The 21,190-nt window shown below is 56.8% G+C and overlaps 1 protein-coding gene across 1 annotated transcript; it reads left to right on the top strand.

Annotated features, from left to right (window-relative positions):
• Positions 1–524: 524 nt before the first annotated feature.
• LOC103168107 (BPI fold-containing family B member 1-like) lies at positions 525–19,749 on the top strand. Its single transcript, XM_007662312.3, has 16 exons — positions 525–775; positions 1,612–1,773; positions 2,681–2,816; positions 3,338–3,445; positions 5,112–5,261; positions 7,010–7,091; positions 9,078–9,141; positions 10,368–10,453; positions 11,807–11,986; positions 13,440–13,493; positions 14,590–14,748; positions 15,204–15,271; positions 17,094–17,139; positions 17,651–17,714; positions 17,959–18,035; positions 19,531–19,749. The coding sequence occupies exons 2-16, from the start codon at positions 1,626–1,628 to the stop codon at positions 19,564–19,566; spliced, it is 1,458 nt and encodes a 485-aa protein (XP_007660502.2). The 5' UTR covers positions 525–775; positions 1,612–1,625; the 3' UTR covers positions 19,567–19,749.
• The last annotated feature ends 1,441 nt before the right edge of the window (positions 19,750–21,190 follow it).

Genomic DNA, 21,190 nt, shown 5'->3' with positions numbered 1-21,190 from the left:
TGGGCAGGCTCCGCTGCACTGGACTCTCCTAAGTGCTCAGTCATGCGTTGGTTCATTCAATTGTATTTCTTGAGCGCTTACCGTGTGCGGGTGAGCGCTCGCCGAATACCCCTGAGGTTGACGCTCTAGAACATCAGCTCTCCCCGGCGCTCAGTCCAGCGTCCGGCGCCCCCTAAACGCCCCCCGATGACGAAGGCCGACCCGGGGCCTCTTCCTCTCCGGGGTCTCCAGGGCCCAAGCGCTCAGCGCCCGCTGCCCCTCACGCCGGGTACGACCGGACGGACGAACGGAGAGCAGAGAAAGGGCCGTTGTGAAAATCCCGGGGCCGGGATCGTGGCAGAAAGGAGGCATTGTTATCCAGGAAGCCATTGCTCCCGGAGGCTTCTGGGAGATTTCCAGTGATCCCTCCCGGCTTCACTCAACGCCCCGACCGATCCCCGGCCTCCGGGAGGGAGCCGGCCGGTCGGCCGGTGACTCCCAGTCTCCCCGGTTCCCACGGGCCGGCCCTCCTCAACCTCCCGCCCCCCCCCCGCCGAGTACGCCTCGACCTTGACATCTGAAGTGAAGTTTACCGGTTCACCGGCTCCTGCGATTATTTACTCTGGAGCTTAGGACCCCCCTCCCCTTTCCCCCCGTCCCACCCCCGACTCCAACGGCCGACGTGGAGAACGGCCTCTCTCGGGGCTGAGGGGGGTATATAAGGGACGCCCCTCGTCGGAGGGGACAGCGGGAGACGGTGAGGATTTCGAGGCCCCATCGCGCCGGCGGGTCGCCGGTAAGGTGGGGAAGACGTCCGGGGGAGCGGGAGGGCGGGCCGAGCGGAGGGAGCACGGCCCGGGGGCGAGAGCCCGGGCTCGGGAGTCGGAGAAGTGAAGCGACTTGGCCAAGGCCACACAGCGGACACGGGGCGGAGCCGGGATTAGAACCCACGACCTTCCGACTCCCGGGCCCGTTCTCCGTCCACTACGCCGTGCTGCTTCGGTGACGCGGGCTGTCAGCTCCTTGTGGGCGGGGAATGCGTCTGTTCTGCTGGACCCTCCCGAGCGCTTAGTACAGTCCTCCGCATACGACTGACTGACTGTCTGGGTTCCAATCCCTCCGGCCTGCTGTGAGTCCCGGGGGCACTTGCTCAACCTCTCTGAGCCTCCGTTTTCTCAACTGGAGACGTGGGTAGGGCCTGGGGGGGGGGGGTCTCTGCCCTAGAGGAGTTTGTGATCCATCAATCGATCGATACTATTTACTGGACACCCACTGTGTACGGAGCACTGTCCTGAGCGCTTGAAAGAGTCCAGTAGAGTTAGCGGACGGTATCTCTATTCCCGAAGAGCTGATAATCCATCGATGGACCGATAATATTTATTGGACACCCACTGAGTGCAGAGCACTGTCCTAAGAGTTTGGGAGAGTCCGGTAGAGTTAGCGGACGGAATCTCTACTCTCGAGGAGCTGATAATCCATCGATAGATTGCTAGGGTTTATTGGACACCCACTGGGTGCCGAGCACTGTCCTAAGCGCTTGGGAGAGTCCAATAGAGTTAGTAAAATGGCGCGTCGTCCCGAAGAAACTTAGGGCAAGGAGCGTCCAGTAAATGTTCCTCACGCTCTCTCCAGGTTTCGGGAGCGGGATGATTTTTCCGATCTGCGGCCTCGCCCTCCTCTGGGGTCTGTTCTCCGGAACGGCGGCTCAAACGACCCGGAACGTTCCGGCTGACAGGGTCGTGCCCCCCAACACCCAAGCGGTTCTGAACCTCGGGCCCGATGTCCTGAAAGAAGGTGAGCTTCTTCATAGTCGTCATCGTCGTCATGATAATGACGATGATGATGACGATAAATGCGGCCCCCCCGGCCTCCTTCCCCGTGGCACCCTGACCCCCGAGGGAAGCTCTCCGCCATCTGCGACTCCCCTGCCTCTTCTCCCGTGGCACCCCGACCCCCACCACCAACCGTGGCACCCCCGCTTCCCCTCCCGTGACACCCCGACACCCCCCTTCTCCCGCTCCCCACCCTCAGTGGGTTCGGAGAACACCGAAATCTCGGCCCGGCGCCTGCCATTCTCTGGCCCAACTCGAGCCCAGGCTCGTCGTGGGCAGGGAACGTGTCTGTATATTGTCGCGTCGGACTCTCCCAAGCACCTCGTACGGCGCTCTGCACACCGTCAGCGCTCAATAAATACGATTGAATGAATGAATGAATGCTCCCTAGCCCCGAAAACGACTCTCCACCGGTTCAGAGCCTTGTTGAAGGCCCACCTCCTCCGCCAAGAGGCCCTCCCTGATTAGGCCTTCCTTTCCTCTTCTCCCGCTCCCTTCTGCGTCGCCCTGACTCGCCCCCTTTCTTCATCCTCCCCCCCAAGCCCCACGCCGCTCACGTCCACCTCCCTCATTTATCGATTTTCTATAAGCGCCCGTCTCCCCCTCAAGACGGTCAGCCCGTTGCCGGTAGGGAATGTGTCTGTCCTATCTATTGGACCCTCCCAAGCGCCCAGTCCAGTGCTCTTGAACAGAGTAAGCGCTCAGTACCGACGAATGACTGACCGGCTGATTGAGAAACACCCGGAGAGAGGACTGGGCTCGGGAGAGAGGGAATCTTCTGCCGTCTTTCGGCCTGATGCGGGACGCAGACACCCGAGCTCGATGGTTTTCCGGCTCCGACGCGGTATGATTTCCCTGGTTGGGTTCAGCTCTCTCTCAGGCCCTCAGAGACCACGACGCCGTGAAGACCCTCAAAGACCTTCCCCTCCTCAGCGAGATGGAGAACGCCGCCTCCAAAGGCTTCTTAGGTAGCCTGGTCAGCAGCTTCTTAAAACAGATCGTTTGGTGAGTGATCGAGCGCTGATCCGTCACCGGTGATGGATGACCGTTTTTCTCTTTTTTTAATGGTATTTGTTCAGCGCTTACGTCTACTACTGATAATAATGTTGGTGTTTGCTAAGCGCTCACTATGCGCCGAGCACTGTTCTAAGCGCTGGGGGAGATACGGGGTCATCGGGTTGTCCCACGTGAGGCTCACGACAGTCTTGATCCCCATTTTCCAGGTGAGGGAACTGAGGCCCAGAGAAGTGAAGTGATTTGCCCACAGTCACGCGGCTGGCAAGTGGCAGAGCTGGGATTGAGTGCTTCCCGCGTGCAGAGCACTGTACTAAGCGCTCTGGAGAGTCCAACACAACACATTCCCTGCCCTTCGACGAGCTCCGGTCTAGAGGAAGGCCATAATCACCACCCTCCCTCAAACTTCAGAGGGATTTCTCGGGCGCTCACCGTGCGCAAGGCACTGGACTAAGCGCTTAGGATGGTCTCCCCGCTCCCCCCGCTGACCCTTGACCTTTCTGTCTGACCAGGATGAAGGTCACCAACGCGGACATTCTCCCTCTTCAGTTGGAACAGTCCGAGGATGGTCAGGGCCTGACCGTGAAGATCCCCCTCGATTTGGTGGCCGGAATAAAAACGTGAGTCTCCCCCAGCCCCGGTACAGTGGTTGGAATAAAATCGTGATTCCCCCAGCCCGATTTAGAGGCTGGAATAAAACCGTGAGTCTCCCCCCGCCCCAATTTGAGGCTGGAAGAAAAATGCGAGACTCCCCCAGCCCCACTTTGAGGCTAGAATAAAAACGTGAGACTCCCCCGGCCCCAAACTGAGGCCGGAAGAAAAACGTGAGTCTCCCCCAGCCTCAATTCGAGGCTGGAATTCATTCAATCGTATTTATCCAACGCTTACTATGTGCAGAGCGCTGTACTAAGCGCTTGAATAAAAACGGGTCTCCCCCCGCCCCACCAATTTGGTGGCTGGGATAAAAACGTGAGTCTCCCCTAGCCTCAATTCGAGGCTGGAATTCATTCGATCGTATTTATCCAACGCTTACTATGTGCAGAGCACTGTACTAAACGCTTGAATAAAAACGAGAGTCTCCCCCCACCTCAATTTGGTGGCTGGAATAAAAAAGTGAGACTTCCCCAGCCCCAAATTGAGGCTGGAAGAAAAACGTGAGTCTCCCCCAGCCTCAATTTGAGGCTGGAATTCATTCAATCGTACTTATTGAGCGCTTACTATGTGCAGAGCACTGTACTAAACGCTTGAATAAAAACGAGAGTCTCCTCCCGCCCCAATTTGGTGGCCGGAATAAAAACGTGAGTCTCCCCCAGCCCCAATTGGTGGCTGGAAGAAAACCGTGAGTCTCCCCCAGCCCCGATATAGTAGTTGAAATAAAAACGTGATCCTCCCCGTGACCCAGTTTGGTGGTTGGAAAAAACGTGAGTCTCCCCCGGCCCCAGTTTGAGGCTGGAAAAAAAAAAAAAATGAGTCTCCCAAAGCTCCAATTTGAGGCTGGAGTAAAAACGTGAGACGTCCCCCGCCCCGATTTGGTGGCTGGAAGAAAATCGCGAGTCTCCCCCCGCCCCAGGTGGTGGCTGGAATAAAAAAGGGAGTCTCTCCCAGCCCCGATATAGTGGTTGGAATAAAACCGTGAGTTCCCCCAGGCCCAGTTTAGTGGCTGGAATAAAAACGTGAGTCTCCCCCCGCCCCAATTTGAGGCTGGGATAAAAGACGTGCAACTCCCGCCGCCCCTATTTGTTAGCCGGAATAAAAACGGGAGACTTCCCCCCGCCCCAATTTGAAGGTGGAATAATCATTCATTCAGTCGTATTTACTGAGCGCTCACTATGTGCAGAGCGCTGTCCTAAGCGCTTGGAAAGGCCAATTGGGCAACAGAGAGAGAGAGAGACCATCCCTGCCCAATGACGGGCTCATTCATTCATTCATTCATTCATTCAATCGTATTTACTGAGCGCTCACTATGTGCAGAGCGCTGTCCTAAGCGCTTGGAAAGGCCAATTGGGCAACAGAGAGAGAGACCATCCCTGCCCAATGGCGGGCTCATCCATTCATTCATTCAATCGTATTTATTGAGCGCTCACTCTGTGCAGAGCACGGTACTAAGCGCTTGGAACGTGAGTCTCCCCCAGCCTCAATTTGAAGGTGGAATAAAGAGGGGAGTCTCCCCCGGTTTGCACCCGAACAAGCACACTTATGCGACGCTCTTCCCCGCCCCCCGTGCGAGCGCTCTCCCTGTGGTCCCTCCGTCTCTGTCCGTGTCTCTGTCGGTCCGGCCCCTCCCAGGCCGCTGTCGTGGAAGGTGATCGAGCTCCACATGCTGCTAGACGTTGTGGCCGAGGTGGGAATGGGCGCGGACGGCGAGGGCCGGATCCGCCTGCAGCTCGGCCACTGCGGCGTCAGCAAAGGAAGCCTCCGCGTCAGCCTCCTCGACAGGTGAGGGATGCTCAAGCCCCGCCCACAGGCCCGGCCGCGCCCCCCCGATCCCACCAATCACCGCCCGGTCCCCCGGCCATCTCCCTGGCAACGCCCCCCGATCCCACCAATCACCGCCCGCTCCGCCGGGAAACTCCCAGGCAACGCCCCCCGGGCCACACCCAAATGAGAACCAATGGAGAGCTGGACAGTTATAATCACAATGTTGGGATCTGTTAAGCGCTTCCTAGGGGCCGAGCGCTGTTCTAAGCGCTGGGGGAGGTACGGGGTCATCAGGTCGTCCCACGTGAGGCGCCCGGTCTTCATCCCCATTTTCCAGACGAGGTCACGGAGGCCCAGAGAAGCTAAGTGACTCGCCCACGGTCACGCGGCTGACGCGTGGCAAAGCCGGGATTCGAACCCGTGACCTCCGGCTCTTTCCACCGAGCCCCGCCGCTTCTCTATGCTGGGTCACGGGTTCGAATCCAGGTTCCGCCACTCGTCCGCTGGGTGACCGTGGGCAAGTCGCTCCTCTGGGCCTCCGTTCCCTCATCTGGAAAATGGGGACTAAAGCCGTGAGCCCCACGGGGGGCGACCCGATGAGCCCGTATCTCCCCCAGCGCTTAGAACGGTGTTCTGCAACCTAGTAAGCGCTTAACCAATACCAACGTTCTCGTTATGACTATTACCGTTATTATTATCGTTAGCCCCCATAGCCACGCCCACATGACCGCGGCCCCCGCGCCCCCAAGCCCCCTGATCCGACCAATCACAGCCCAGCCCGGGCACGTCCATCATCGCCTCTGGCCACGCCCCCGGCCCCCACCTCTAGCCTCCCCGGCCATTCAGCAGACGCGCGCTCCCCGCCCTCCAGGAGCTTCCAGTCTACTTTGCGCACAGCACTGTACCGAGCGCCCGGTCCAAAAGAGTCCGCAGATACGCGCTCCCCGCCCTCCGGGAGCTTCCAGTCTACCGCGTGCGGAGACCGTACTGAGCGCCTGGTCCAATAGAGTCAGCGGACGCGCTCCCCGCCCTCCGGGGGCTTCCAGTCTACCGCGTGCAGAGCGCCGTCCTGGGCGCCTGGTCCGTCAGAGTCAGAGCAGACAAGCTCCCTCCCCTTCAGGAGCTTCCAGTCTACCGTGTGCCGAGCACTGGACCGAGCACTCTTTCCAATAGAGTCGGCAGACTCGATCCCCCGCCCTCCGGGAGCTTCCTGTCTACCGTGTGCAGAGCACTGGACTGAGCACTTGGAAGACTCCAAGAACAGTCGGTAGACACAGTCCACGCCCTCCAGGAGCGTCCAGTCCGCTGTGCGCGGAGCACCGTACCGAACGCTCGGTAGACTCCGGTAGAGTTAGCCGACAAGCCCCCTGCCCTCCAGGAGCGTTCAGTCTACCCTCCCGCCTCAGAGCCCATCGGACACCCTCCACCTTCCCTCCCGTAAGGTCTAGGAGAAGCAACGGGGCTTAGTGGAAAGAGCCCGGGCTTGGGGAGTCAGAGGACGTGGGTTCGAATCCCGCCTCCGCCCCTCGTCTGCTGGGTGACCTTGACCCTTGAGAAGTGCTCTGGGCCTCAGTGTCCTCATCTGTCAAATGGGGATGAAGACGGGGCGCCCCCCGTGGAGTACCCGATGACCTCGGAACCACCCCAGCGCATAGAACAGTGCTTGGCACCCAGTAAGCGCTCAACAAATGCCACCGTCATCGTCATCATCATCATTATCATCGTTGTTATTATTTTGATCACTGGGCCCGTTCGTTTCCCGAAAGGATCTCGTTCATGGCCAACCGATTCGCCGACAGAGTCATCGACACCCTGGTCCCCGCCTTTCCTCAACTGGTGAAGAGGCAGGTCAGAGTCTGGTCGCCCCCCGGGGTGGGCCGGGGGTTGGGGGTCGCGGGGGGACGGAACCCTTTCTCGGGGTGCCAATGCGATGGGGGGGCGGGTTCCCCTTGGGCCCCTAATGACGATAATTCATTCGATCGTATTTATTGAGCGCCTACTACGTGCAGAGCACTGGACTGATACTAACGGAGGTCAGCGCGGCTCAGTGGCAAGAGCCCGGGCTTGGGAGTCAGCGGTCATGGGTTCGACTCCCGACTCCGCCGCTTGGCAGCTGGGTGACTGTGGGCGAGTCACTTCGCTTCTCTGGGCCTCATCTGTGAAATGGGGATTAACTGTGAGCCCTGATGACCCTGTATCTACCCCCAGCGCTTACAACAGTGCTCTGCGCAGAGTAAGCGCTTAACGAATACCAACATTATAATGATCATTCGTTCATTCAGTGTGGTATTTATGGAGCGCTTCCCGAGTGCAGAGCACTGGACTACGCACTTGGAAAGTCCAATTCGGCAACGGAGAGAGACAATCCCTCGGTGGAAAGAGCTTGGGAGTCAGAGGTCGTGGGTTCTAATCCCGACCCCGCCGCCTGCCGGCTGTGTGACTTTGGGCCAGTCACTTCGCTTCTCTGTGCCTCAGTTCCCTCATCTGGAAAATGGGGACTAAGACTGTGAGCCTCATGTGGGACAACCTGATTATCCTGTATCTACCCCAGCGCTTAGAACAGTGCTCTGCACATAGTAAGCGCCTAACAAATACCAACATTCTTATTATTATTCCCTGGGCCTCAGTTCCCTCATCTGTAAAAACGGGGATTAAACTGTGAGCCCCACGTGGGACAACCTGATGACCTTGTATCGCCCCAGCGCTTAGAACAGTGCTTTGCACATAGCAGTAAGCGCTTAACAGATGCCATCATCATTATTATTATTATTCTAATCGCGCCTCCGCCACTTGCCTGCTGCGTGACCCCGGGCAAGCCGCTGCAGTTCTCTGTGCCTCAGTGACCTCAGCTGGAAAATGGGGATTAAAACGGTGAGCCCCACGTGGGACAACCTCATTACCCTGTATCTACCCCAGCGCTTAGAGCAGTGCTTGGCACATGGTGAGCGCTTTAACGAATCCCACGATAATAATCCCGACCCAACAACGGGCTCCGAGTCTAGAAGGGGGAGACGGACAGCGAAACAAAACAAGTAGACAGGCATCACTGCTTACAACAGCCTATATTATCAAATGATTATAATAGAATATACGATAGCGTGTTATCGCCTATGATATGCGGTGTCTTAATAATAACGGTGGTATTTGTTAAGCGCTTATAATGTGCCAAACCCTGGTCTAAGCGCTGGGGGAGATACAGGGTGATCAGGTTGTCCCACGCGGGGCTCCCAGTCTTCATCCCCATTTTACAGATGAGGTCACTGAGGCGCAGAGAAGTGAAGTGACCCGCCCGAAGTCACACCGCTGACAAGTGGCGGAGCCGGGATTCGAACCCACGACCTCTGACTCCCAAGCCCGGGCTCTAGCCACTGAGCCACGCTGCTTCTCAAGGATACGGAGACAGTTTACTCGTTGTGAGCAGGGAACGTGTCCACCAACTCTGTTCCATGGGACTCTCCCGAGAGCCTAGTACAGTGCTCTGCCCATAGTAAGCGCTCAATAGATACCATCGATTTCAGCATGGGCCTGGGAGTAAGCAGGACCCGAGTTCTAATCCCCGTTCCTCCACTCATCTGTAGCGTGACCTTGAGCAAGTCACTTCCCCTTCACTGTGCCTCAGTGACCTCATTCGTAAAATGGGGATTACGACGGCCAGCCCCACGTGGGACAAGGACCGCGTCCGGTCCGATTCACTTGTATTCAACTCAGCTTTTAGCACAGTGGCTGGCACGTAGCGAGCGCTTCCCAAAGGCCATAATTATTATTAGTATCATTATTAAGTGCTGTGGGGCCGGGGGTGGAGCGGGGATCGAACGTTTAATATTTCCGTTTCAGTTTTGTCCAGTCATCAGTGAAGCTTTCATCGATTTGAGTGCCAAACTACTGAGTTCTGTAAAAGGTAGGTCCCCCACTCCTTTATTTTTATTTTTTAAATGGTATTTGTAAGCGCTCACTATGCGCCAGGCACTGTACTAAGCACTGGGGAAGCTAATGAGGTTGGACCCAAACCCCGTCCCACGTGGAGCTCACAGTCCTCATCCCCATTTGAGGCATTCGTTACGCCCTTACAACGTGCCGGCCACTGTACTAAGCGCTGGGGGGGGGAGACAGGCCCGTCTACCCGTGTCCCACGTGAGCCTCACCGTCTTAATCCCATCTTCCAGATGAGGGAACCGAGGCACAGAGAAGTGAAGTGACTTGCCCCCGGTCGCACGGCCGACCCGTGGCCGAGCGGGCATTAGAACCCGGGTCCTTCTGACTCCCCAACCTCGGCTGGACCCGCTCCTCCGCCCCGCGCCTGGGTGGAATATGGTCCGCTGTGAGTCGCCCGTGGGGTTACAGACGTGAACCTTTGACAACCGGGTGGTGTGGCGTTGCTGAGTGAATGATTTCAGTTCCAACAAGGACTCTGTGTGGCTTTGGGGTGCCCGGTTGGGTGATTGTGTGGTTCCAGGCCTCATCTCTCTCCCTCTCCGCCGTCTCGCATCTCCTCCCGCCTTCGGGTCTCCTCCGATGTCCTCCCGTCCCCTCCCGCGTCCCAAACAGAGCTCCTAAACCCCGTCCTCCCCGTCGCCGTAGACGGCACCGCCGTCCTTCCCGTCTCACGAGGCCGGGACCTCGGCCTTCTCCTCGGCTCCTCTCTCTCATTCGACCCACGCGGTCAATCTGTCACTAAATCCCGGCGGTCCCCCCTCCCCTACGTCGCTAAAATCCGTCCTTTCCTCTCCATCCAACTGGCCACCCCGTTAATCCGATCGCTTCTCCTCTCCCGCCTGGATGACCGCATCAGCCTCCTCGCTGACCTCCCGGCCTCCCGTCTCTGCCCTCTCCGGTCCGGACTTCACTCCGCTGGCCGCGTCGTTTCTCCACAGGAACGTTTCACGCCGCTCCTCTAAAAACCCCAGTCGTTGCCCACCCACCTCTGCATCGAATAAAACCTCCTCACCCTTGGCTTTAAAGTCGTCCGTCCCCCAGGAATTTGACTGTTTCTTGTTCTCCTGGACTCTCCCAAGCGCTCAGTACAGTGCTCAATATCGACTGAGCGACTGAACGGTGTGCGGCGTGTGGTTGCGTGAACTACGGGACGTTCGGGGATTGGCGGCTCCTTTCCCCGTCTCTCCGCAGCCCCCGTATCGGTCGGATCCAGCGACCTCGTGTTCGAGGTGTTGTCTTCCACGATCGTGGATAAAGGGATTCAGGTGACTCTGGGGGTGAGTATCGCGGCCTCGGGGAGAGACGCCAACCTTTATGGTATCTTTTAAGCGCTTGCTACGGGTCAAACACTGTTCTGAGCGCCGCGGTAGGCAGAAGCGAATTCGGCCGGGCGTCTTTCCTTATCCACTTGGGATTCACAGTCTAAGGGGGGAGGGAAAATGGGGATTTAATCCTCAGTTTACAGCTGGGGAAACTGAGGCACCGAGAAGTCAAAGTCACGCAGAAAGCAGTCGGCAGAGGCGGGATTAGAACCCAAGTCCTCTGGCTCCCTAACAGTAATAATTACGACTACATGAAGAGAGACGGGGTGGCCTAGCGGAAAGACCTCATTCCCGGGAACCGGGTTCTAATTCCCGCTCTGCCGATTGCTCGCCGTGTCACCTAACGCTATTGTTAATCGTAAAATGTGATAATTATATTTGATCTAGCAGACAATGATACGAACCTAAGGATATATTATCCAGTAATATCGTTATTATCAACAATAATAAAATCTCTGTGGTTTCTATTAAGCAATCATGATCCGCCAAGCGGCATTCTCAGGGCCGGGGAAAATTCGTCACCAACGGCTCAGACCCATTCTTCGTCCCGCTAAGAGAGGCGCTCGATCCATCAATCGGTCGATCGATCGATCCATCGATCGACGGGTCCATCCGTCCCCCGACCCCGCCGTCTCCTTTCTTACCTCTTAGAGAAGCAGCGCGGCTCAGTGGAAAGAGCCCGGGCTTGGGAGTCCGAGGTCATGGGTTCGAATCCCGGCTCTGCCGCTTGTCAGCCGGGTGACCGTGGGCGAGTCACTTCGCTTCTCTGTGCCTCGGCGACCTCATCCGTCAAATGGGGATTAACTTTGAGCCTCACGTGGGACGACCCGATGACCCCGTATCTCCCCCAGCGCTTAGAACGGTGCTCTGCACATAGTGAGCGCTTAACAGATACCAACATTATGATTATTACCTCGTCTCCCATGGGGCTCGCAGCCCAAGGGAGGCATTCGACCGGCGAGTCGATCGGTCGGTCGATCCATCGACCATCGATCAGCCGGTCGATGGGTCCGCGCGGCCCCTCCCCGCGTACGGTGGGGAGCGGCGTGACGTAGCGGATAGAGCCTGGGAGTCCGAAGGTCACGGGTTCTAACCCCGGCTCCTCCACTTGTCCGCTGCGTGGCCTTGGGCCAGTCGCTCGCCTCGGCCACCTCGTCCCTAAAATGGGGATCGAGACCGCGAGCCCCCCGCGGGACCGCGTCCGACCCGACTGGTTGCCGGTATCCGCCTCGGCGCTCGGGACAGCGTGCGGCCCATCGGAAGCGCCCAACAAGTACCGTCGTGATGACGACCGCTGTGTCTCTTCAGGCCCTGCTCAAGGACGGGAAAGGACTGGTGAACCAGGTGTTGAACCCGTCCGGCGGGACGTTCCCCGTTCCCCAGTTGGGTCGATCCGCCGTCAATATGGTGGTGGGAGAAGACGTGGTCAACGGGGTCCTGGGGGCCACCCTGCCTCCCGAGGCCTACTCCGTCCGCCTCAACTCCGTGGTGAGAATCGGGGTCTCCTCCCCACCCCCGCCCCGGGGGGTTGATCGCATTCGGGTCCGCCCCACGGCTGGCCCGTCCCCCGGCCGCCGGCCGTTGACTGGACCGGACGCGGAGTGGGTTCGACCCGATTAGCTTGCGTCTCCCCAAGACGCCCGCCACGTAGTAAGCACCCCCTCCCGGCCCGCGGCGCTCGCGTACGTAGCCGTAATTTACCTCTGCACATTAATATCTGCCCCCGCCTCTAGACCGTCGGCTCGTCGTGGGGAGGAAAAGGTACCTGCTGGTTGTTCTGTCGGACTCTCCCGAGCGTTTAGTTCAGTGCTCCGCCCGCAGTAGGCATCCAGTCAGTACGCCCGAATGACTACGGGAATCAATGACTGCGATGCCCCGTCCACTCGGCCATCCCGAAGGGCACGACGCAAGGTCGGGGACCCCGGCGTTGAGCGAGCAGTGATAGTAGAGAAGCAGCGCGGCTCAGCGGCAAGAGCCCGGGCTTGGGAGTCAGAGGTCGTGGGTTCGAATCCCGGCTCAGGCGGCTGTGTGACTTTGGGCCAGTCGCTTCCCGTCTCTGGGCCCGTCACCCCATCTGTAAAACGGGGATGAAGACGGTGAGCCCCACGGGGGACAACCTGATCACCTCGTGTCCTCCCCAGCGCTTAGAACAGCGCCTTGCACATAGTAAGCGCTTAACAAATGCCATCGGAGAATGCTAGGAGAGAAGCAGCGTGGCTCAGTGGAAAAGAGCCCGGGCTTGGGAGGCAGAGGTCGTGGGTTCTAATCCCGGCTCCGCCGCTTGTCAGCTGTGTGACCTTGGGCAAGTCCTTTAACTTCTCTGTGCCTCCGTGACCTCATCTATAAAATGGGGATTAAGACTGTGAGCCCCACGTGGGACAACCTGATCCCCTCAGCGCTTAAAACAGTGCTTAACAAATACCATCATCATTAATAATAATAATAATAATAACGGTGGTATTTGTTAAGCGCTTGCTATGTGCAGAGAACTGTTCTAAGCGCTGGGGGAGATACAGGGTCATCAGGTCGTCCCACGTGAGGCTCACAGTTAATCCCCATTTGACAGATGAGGTAACTGAGGCCCAGAGAAGCGAAGTGACTCGCCCACAGTCACCCAGCTGACAAGTGGCAGAGCCGGGAGTCGAACCCGTGACCTCTGACTCCCAAGCCCGGGCTCTTTCCACTGAGCCACGCTGCTTCCCCATAATATTACTATAACGAGTAGTACTAGGGAGGAGGAGGAGTGGGAAAAAAGGGGAAATAATAGCGTAATAGACACAGAAGGTCCTGGGAGAGCCCGGCCCACAACGAGCCGACAGTCTAGAGGACCGTCTTCATTTTCCTATCAATTCAACGATCACCGAGCGCTCGCCGTGTGCCGAGCACCGTCCCGAGCGCCCGAGGTTTAGCACCGCGGCTCATCCGTGCCCTTCCCTTCCAGCTTCCTGATCTCGGGCAGCGGCTCAAGTCTGACCTGATCAGAGCCAACCCAGAGGTGAGCGGGCCTCCCTTCTCCCCGGCCCAGCCGGCCCCTGTTGAGGCGGGTCCCGGCCCCTGAGCGGTCCGTGCGGGAGGATCTATCCCGGCCCCGGTTCTCCAGCCCCAGATGGCTCCCGCTGGATCGATCGATCGATTCCGGCTCCTCCCAGGTCTAGCTGGGTGACCTCGGGCCGGGCGCTTCGCTTCTCGGGGCCTCGGGTCCCTCATCTGGAAAATGGGGACGGGAACTGGGAGCCCCGGGTGGGACGTGGCCTGGGTTCATTCATTCATTCATTCGATAGTATTTATTGAGCGCTTACTGTGCGCAGAGCACTGGACTAAGCGCTTGGAATGGACAGATGGGTAACAGATAGTGACGGCCCCTGCCCTTTGACGGGCTCACGGTCTGATCGGGGGAGACGGACAGACGAGAACGATAGCAATAAATAGAATCGAGGGGATGAACGTCTCATTAAAACAATAGCAGATGAATCGAATTAAGGCGATGTACATTTCATTAACAAAATAAATAGGGTAATGACCAAATAAATAGGGTAACGGGTTCGCCCGGACTAGCTTGCATCTCCCCCAGAGAGACTTAGTACAGTGCCTGTCACATAGTAAGCATCCCCCTCCCGGCCCCACGGCCCTTACGTACATACCCCTCCCGCATATAAATAATAATAATGTTGGTATCTGTTAAGCGCCTACGATGTGCCGAGCACTGTTCCAAGCGCTGGGGGAGATACAGGGCCATCAGGTTGTCCCACGTGAGGCTCCCAGTCTTCATCCCCATTTTACAGAGGAGGGAACTGAGGCCCAGAGAAGTGAAGTGACTCGCCCACGGTCACACAGCTGACAAGTCGTGGCAGAGGTGGGATTTGAATCCATGACCTCTGACTCCCAAGCCCATGTTCTTTCCACCGAGCCACCCCGCTTCTCTATATTAATGCCCGTCTCCCCCTCTAGACCGTCAGCTCGCTGAGGGGAGGAAATGTACCCGTTTATCGTTCAGCCGGACCCTCCCTACGGCCTAGTCCGGCGTCCTGCCCACGGTAGGCAGGCGATAAATACGATCGAATGAATAAATGAATGAGCGATTCCGATTATAGGCTGTCAAGTACCTCAACAAGTCCGAGATCCTGAAGGTCACGACCCAAGAGGCCCCGGTGATCTCCCTGAAGGACGGCAGTGCCAACGTGGCCCAGCTGAACCTGATCGAGCTGTTCACCGACAGCCAGGCGCATCGCCCCCTTTTCACGCTGGGAGTGGTGAGTGCCGGGCCGAGGCGTCACGGCGGCGGAGGGCCGGGGCGGGAGGGTCCTCGTCCCCCGCTTGGGTCCGGAGGGGGAGTCTCGGCGGCGGCCCAAAGAGCGGCCAGTCAAAACGGCGGCCGATGAAACGGCCACGCGTCGAGGGGCCGAGGGACGAAACGGCCGCCCGCGAAACGGCCACCGATACGTCGGCTAAGGGACAAAATGGTGGCCGATGAAATGGCCACAGATAGGCTAGGGAGCAAAAGAGTGGGCCACAAAATGGACACGTACACACCGGCCAGGGAACGAAACGGCAGCCGACAAAATGCCACGGACGCGGTGACTTGGGGAACAACACGGCAGCCGCAAAATGGCCATATAGACGTCGGTTAGAGTTGCCCCCCCTCCCCCTTAATTTGCTATTTTCTCTCACCTTCGCGTCCTAAAGTGTGGGCACTTTTTGATTTCAGGAGTCCAGCTCAGAAGGACAGTTCTTCACTGATGAAGACAAGGTTAAGCTCAACTTAAAAGGAATCAAGTAAGAATTAATAATAATAATGATAATAATGTTGGTATTTGTTAGAGCACCGTTCTAAGCGCTGGGGGAGATACAGGGTATTCAGGTTGTCCCACGTGAGGCTCACAGTTAATCCCCATTTTACAGACTGAGGCACAGAGAAGTGAAGTGACTGGCCCACGGTCACACAGCTGACGAGTGGCAGAGCCGGGAGTCGAACCCGTGACCTCTGACTCCGAAGCCCGGGCTCTTTCCACTGAGCCATGCTGCTTCCCAAGATCAGAATTCCCAGGATCAGAATCCGGGGCGGGGCGGGGGATGAAATATTGACCAGTCCATCCACCGGTGGTATTTGTTGAGCGCTTACTCCGCGCCGAGCTCTGTACTAAGCGCTTGGAAAGGCCCGGTGTAACGGAGTCGGTGGGCGTTATTCCTGCCCGCAACGAGCTCACGGTCTAGAGGGCCAAGCTGTGATGCTATCGATGAAGCGTTTACGCTAATTCATCAGGCCGGACGCAGTCCCTGTCCCGCACGGGGCTCACGGTCCAAGGGGGAGGGAGGACAGGGATTGAATCCCCGTTTTACAGATGGGGAGACCGAGGCCCAGAGCCGGAAAGCCACCCTCTCCAGATCGCAGAGCAGCCAGGCGGCGGAGCTGGGAATTAGAACCCGGGCCCAAGCTCTGCCCCGATGGGAATCTCTTAGGTCCGATCCGGGGGCTGGGAGGAGGACACCATGTTGAAATCGTCGGGCCTGACCGTCCAAGAACTGAGTAACGTCAACCTCCCCGCCCTTGCCAGGTGCTTAGCCCCCAACCAATCAGTCAGTGGTACTTATTGAGCATTTACGATGTGCGGAGCGCTGCGCTAGGCGCGTACGATAATATCTGAGTTTCTACCTGCCGCTTTTATTGCCTTACGTGGGTTATTTTCCATTTCCTCCCCGAGACACCCCTGTGAGGTAGGGTTCGGGGGTTATTATCCCCATTTGACAGCTGGGGAAACTGAGGCTTGGGGCCAGTGAAGTGCCGGATGGGAGAGCCGGGAAGCAGCGTGGTATAGCGGACAGAGCACGGGCCTGGGAATCAGGAGGTCGTGGGTTCCTAGAACGGCGCCTGGCACATAGTGAGCGCTTTACAGATGCCGTCATTATTAACCCCGGCTCTGCCACTTGCCCGCTGCGTGACTTGAGGGGCCTCACTTCACTTCTCCAGCGCGGCTCGGTGGAAAGAGCCCGGGCTGGGGAGTCGGGGGTCATGGGTTCGAATCCCCGCTCTGCCACTTGGCAGCTGTGGGACTGTGGGCAAGTCACTTCTCTGGGTCTCATTTCTCTCATCTGTAAAATGGGGATTAAAACTGTGAGCCCCACGTGGGACAACCTGATCACCCTGTATCTCCCTCAGCGCTTAGAACAGTGCTCTGCATATAGTAAGCCGCTTAACAAATACCAACATTATTCTCCAGGCCTCAGTCCTCTCATCTGTAAAACGGGGATTGAGACTGTGAGCCCCTGTTGGGGCGGGGACTGGGTCCGGCCCGATTTGCTCATCTCCACCCCGGCGCTTAGTACGGTGCCGGACGCATAGTAAGCGCTTCACGGATATCATCATCGCTATTATTATTTATTAGAACGCAGAACCTCCAACTTCCAGGGTTGCGGGTCTCCCACTATGCCACGCCGACGCCCCAGAAAGCGCGTTTAGCACCCAGAGCGCTCTGAAGAAGCGCCTCCCTCCACCCGTGCCCTACTGTGTTTACGATCTGCTAAACGTTCAGCACCGAACCTTGGCCTCCTGCTCGTCCCAGGGTGACGACAGATATTTTATCTGCGATTCCCCTCGTAGGTCTGACCGGATCCATCTGCTTAAATCCGACATCGGCCTGTTCAGGGTGAGTTTGTCCTTCCCCTCCCGGAGCGGGGACCAACGGAGGTCTCAGGGGGATCTCCTCCCCTTCCCCCCGCCACGAAGAGACCCTCTCAGGGTCAAGGGAAATCAATCCATCGATGGTATTTATTGAGCGTTCACAGTGTGCAGAGCACCGGGCCGAGCGCTTTGGGAGAGTCCGAGCCGGGATGGCTCCTGCTCTGATGTGGGAAATGGCATTACATAGTGGACAGAGCCCGAGCCTGGGAGTCAAGAAGGTCACGGGTTCTAATCCCGGCTCCGCCGCTTGTCTGCCGGGTGACCCGGGCCAAGTCGCTTCACTTCCCTGGGCCTCGGTCTGCTCGTCTGGAAAATGGGGAGTGAGGCCGTGAGCCCCACGGGGGACGGGGATTGGTTGCTGGTATCCACCCCAGGGCTTAGTACAGGGCCTGACACGTAGTAAGGGCTTAATAAATACCAGAATTATCGTTATTAATATCGTGCCCCGTCAGCTGACCTCTGTCCCCCTCTCCCAGACGGACCAGCTCAAAGACATCGTCGACGAAATCCTCACCACCGTGCTGCTTCCCACTCAGAATGGTAAGCCAGACCAGACCTTTCTTTTCAAACGTATTTCATTCGTTTCTTCATTTATTGAGCACTTCCTGGGTGCAAAGCACTGTATTGAGCACTTGGGAGAGGACAAAATAGCATATTTTTACTAAGCCAGCGCTCCGTACAGTGCCTGGCACTTAGAAAGCCCTTCCCAAATGCCACGATTCTTTCTTTCTGGACGTTGTCAAGTGCTCGCTATGCGCCAGACCCACGGGCCTCTCTTTTTCAGCCAAAATCGGGGACGGGATTCCCACCGAGCCCGTCAAGCGCCTGGGCTTTGACAAGATCAAAGTCTTCCCCGTTGCCGTAAGTTTGGCTTCCCCACGGGATTCTCCCTCACGGCCCGCGTCCCCCCTCTGGCCTGGGGCCCTCTGCCCCTTTACTTCCCGCAGACCGGCGCGCTCCCCGTCTTTAAAGCCCTTCTGAAATCACCACTCCTCCAAGAAGCCTTCCGGGCTTAACTTTTCATCGCCCTCATTTTATCCCCCTCCTCGCCGCTCTCTTACTCCGGTCCGCACGCTCCGCTCCTCTAATGCCAACCTTCTCCCTGGGCCTCCGTCTCGTCCATCGGCCTCAAACCCCGCAGGCCATCCTTCTCCCCCGCTTCAAAACCTTATGGAAGGCCCATCTCCTCCTCCAAGAAGCCTTCCCCGACTGCACCCTCCTTTCCTCTTCTCCCCCTCCTTCTGCGCCGCCCCGATTTGTTCCCTTTCTTCCCTCGGCCCCACAGACGTTATGTCCAGATCTGGGATTCATTTATTTCGATTAACGTCCGTCTCCCCCTCTGGACTCTGAGCAGCGAACGTGTCAACCAACCCTGTTCTATTGTCCTCTTCCAAGTGCTTAGGACATGCTCTGCACCCAGTAAGCCCTCAATAAATACCATTGATTTAACATTGATCATAATAATGATGGTATTTAAGTGTTTACTATGTAGCAGGCACTGTTCTAAGCGCTTAGGCACTGTACTAAGCACTGAGACACTGTTCTAAGCGATTAATTGATTTATAATATCATTAATAATGAGTGGTACTTGTTAAGCGCTTACTACATGCCGAGCACTGTTCTCAGCACTGGGGGAGATGCAAGTTACTCAGGTCAGATACAGTTCCTGTCCCACTTGGGGCTCACACTCTTATCCCCGTTTTACAGATGAGGGAACTGAGGCCCAGAGAAGCAAAGTGACTTGCCCAAGATCGCACAGCAGACAAGTGGAGGAGCCGGGATTAGAACCCAGGTCCTTCGGCCTCCCAGGCCCGGGTACCATTCTCTGGGCCACACTGCTTCTCCAGAGATATTCATGTCTATCTCCCGCTTTAAACTGTCAGCTCCTTGTGGGCAGGGAACGTATCTCCCAATTGTGTTCTACTGGACTCTCCCAAGCGCTTAGTACAGTGCTCTTCACACAGTCAGCGCTCAATAAATAAAGTTGATCAGTCTAGGTCTACTAAGGAATTTTGGGTACCGGCTGTCCCACAGCATAAATGTCCATTTCTTTACACTTAATTGTTTCCTCTCAGCCGGGATTTATAGTAATTAACTCAATCATTCAACAGTATTTATTGAGCGCTTACTATGTGCAGAGCACTGTACTAAGCGCTTGGAATGAATCCCCGGCTACAATTATCTCTGTCCTCAAGGAGTTTACAACCAGTCAATCGATTGATAATATTTATTGAACGCCTGCTGCGTGCAGAGCACCGTACCGAGCACTTGAGAGAGTCCGGTAGAGAGGCACGATGCTCTGCACCCAGTGAGCGCTCAATAAATACGTTAGACTGATTTTATTTTGCCTCTTCAGGGTGCTCTCCTGGTGACTCCAGCTTCCCTAATCTAACGCCACCTCCTCCCTCCGGATCCGGAGACGGAAGACGTCCGGAAAGCCTCCGAGATCCATCCCGAGAGGGTTCAAGCTGCTATTTCCCGGTCGTGATGGGCGGGTTGATTTTCATCGAGACCCGCGCTGTTGGGTTTTCCTCGTTCCTCAATAAAACATCTTCCCTCTCCCGCATCAGTGGAAGCGGCCGGACCTGCCCAGAATTCTTGGGGAATTGGGGAGGGCGGCACGGAGGCGGGGGCCTCTCCTTAATGACCCCAGATTGGAGGTCAGGAAGCGGGGAGGGGGATGCGGAGCAGGAGGGGAGGAAGGGCAGAAAGGTCAAGCCACTGGGCAGGGCTGCATTTTTATACTATCTGTTAAGCGCTAAGTGCCGGGCACTGTATTGAGCGCTGGGGTAGATCCAGGCTAATCAGGTGGGACACCGTCCCTGTCCCGCTGTATGAAAATAATGATAATTATAACGGTGGGATTTGTTAAGCACTTACTATGAGCCAGACACTGTACTAAGCACTGGGGTAGATCCAAGCTAATCAGGTTGGACACGGTCACACGGTCTTCATCCCCATTTGACAGATCGAGATTTTACAGATGGAGATGCAGCGTGGCCTAATGGCTAGAGCTCGGACCTGGCAGTCGGAAGGACTTGGGTTCAAATTCCCTTTCTGCCTCTCGTCCGCTGTGTGTGACCTCGGGCGGGTCACTTTGCTTCTCCGTGCCTCCGTTCCCTCATCTGGAAAATGGGGATGAAGACTGTGAGCTCCATGTGGGACTGGGTCCAACCTGATTAGCTTGTATCCACCCCAGCGATTAGGACAGTAACTGGCACATAGTAAACACTTAATAAATGCCCCCCAAAACCCCCCAAAAACCCTGTAGGGTCTTGAGGAGTGGGGAGTCGTGGATTGAAGGTTTTTGTAGAGAAATGATCCAGGCAGCAGAGTGAGGCCTGGACTGGGCTGTCAGCTGTGTGACTTTGGACAGGCCACCTCACTTCTCTGTGCCTCAGTGACCTCATCTGTAAAATGGGGATGAAGACTGGGAGCCTCACGTGGGACAACCTGATTAGTCTGTATCTATCCCAGCGCTTAGAACAGGGCTCGGCACAGAGTAGGCGTTTAACAAATACCAACATTATTATTATTATCAAATATGGAAGGCAGGGAGGCCAGCGAAACGACCGGTTCAATAGTGAAGGCAAGAATTAATAATCTAAAGGCAAGAATGAATAATCTACCCACAACATTTTCTCTTATCCACCAGTCAATAGTTTTTTTTCCCACTATTTGTTAAGCGCTTACTATATGCCAGTAGTGACTGAGCCCCCTCTGTGTGCAGAGCACCGTACTGAGCGCTTGGAAGAGTCCAATGGAGCTGTTAGACATAATCCTTGCCCTCGAGGAGCTCACACCGCTAATCGAAGCGGCGAAGAGCCGGGATTAGAACCCAGGTCCTTCTGACTCCCAAGCCCGGGCTCTACCCACTAAACCGCGCTGCTTCTCTAGGAGAAGCAAAGTGACTTGCCCAAGGTCACGCAGCAGACGGGTGGCGGAGCCAGAATTAGAACTCAGGTCCTTCTGACTCCCAGGCCCGGGCTCTACCCACTCGACCACGCCGCTCCTCA

The sequence above is a fragment of the Ornithorhynchus anatinus genome, chromosome 21 (genome assembly GCF_004115215.2).
Source record: "Ornithorhynchus anatinus isolate Pmale09 chromosome 21, mOrnAna1.pri.v4, whole genome shotgun sequence".
NCBI lineage: Eukaryota > Metazoa > Chordata > Mammalia > Monotremata > Ornithorhynchidae > Ornithorhynchus > Ornithorhynchus anatinus.
This window is presented reverse-complemented; position numbering and strand designations above follow the sequence as displayed.

What these genes read in the sequence shown, in the direction of transcription:
- LOC103168107 (XM_007662312.3), top strand. Translation starts at nt 1,626, where the DNA reads ATGATTTTTCCGATCTGCGGCCTCGCCCTCCTCTGGGGTCTGTTCTCC. An exon ending in CGCGTCAGCCTCCTCGACAG is followed by an intron (nt 5,262 to 7,009) that starts GTGAGGGATGCT and finishes GTTTCCCGAAAG; the next exon opens with GATCTCGTTCATGGCCAACC. An exon ending in CCCTTTTCACGCTGGGAGTG is followed by an intron (nt 14,749 to 15,203) that starts GTGAGTGCCGGG and finishes TTTTGATTTCAG; the next exon opens with GAGTCCAGCTCAGAAGGACA.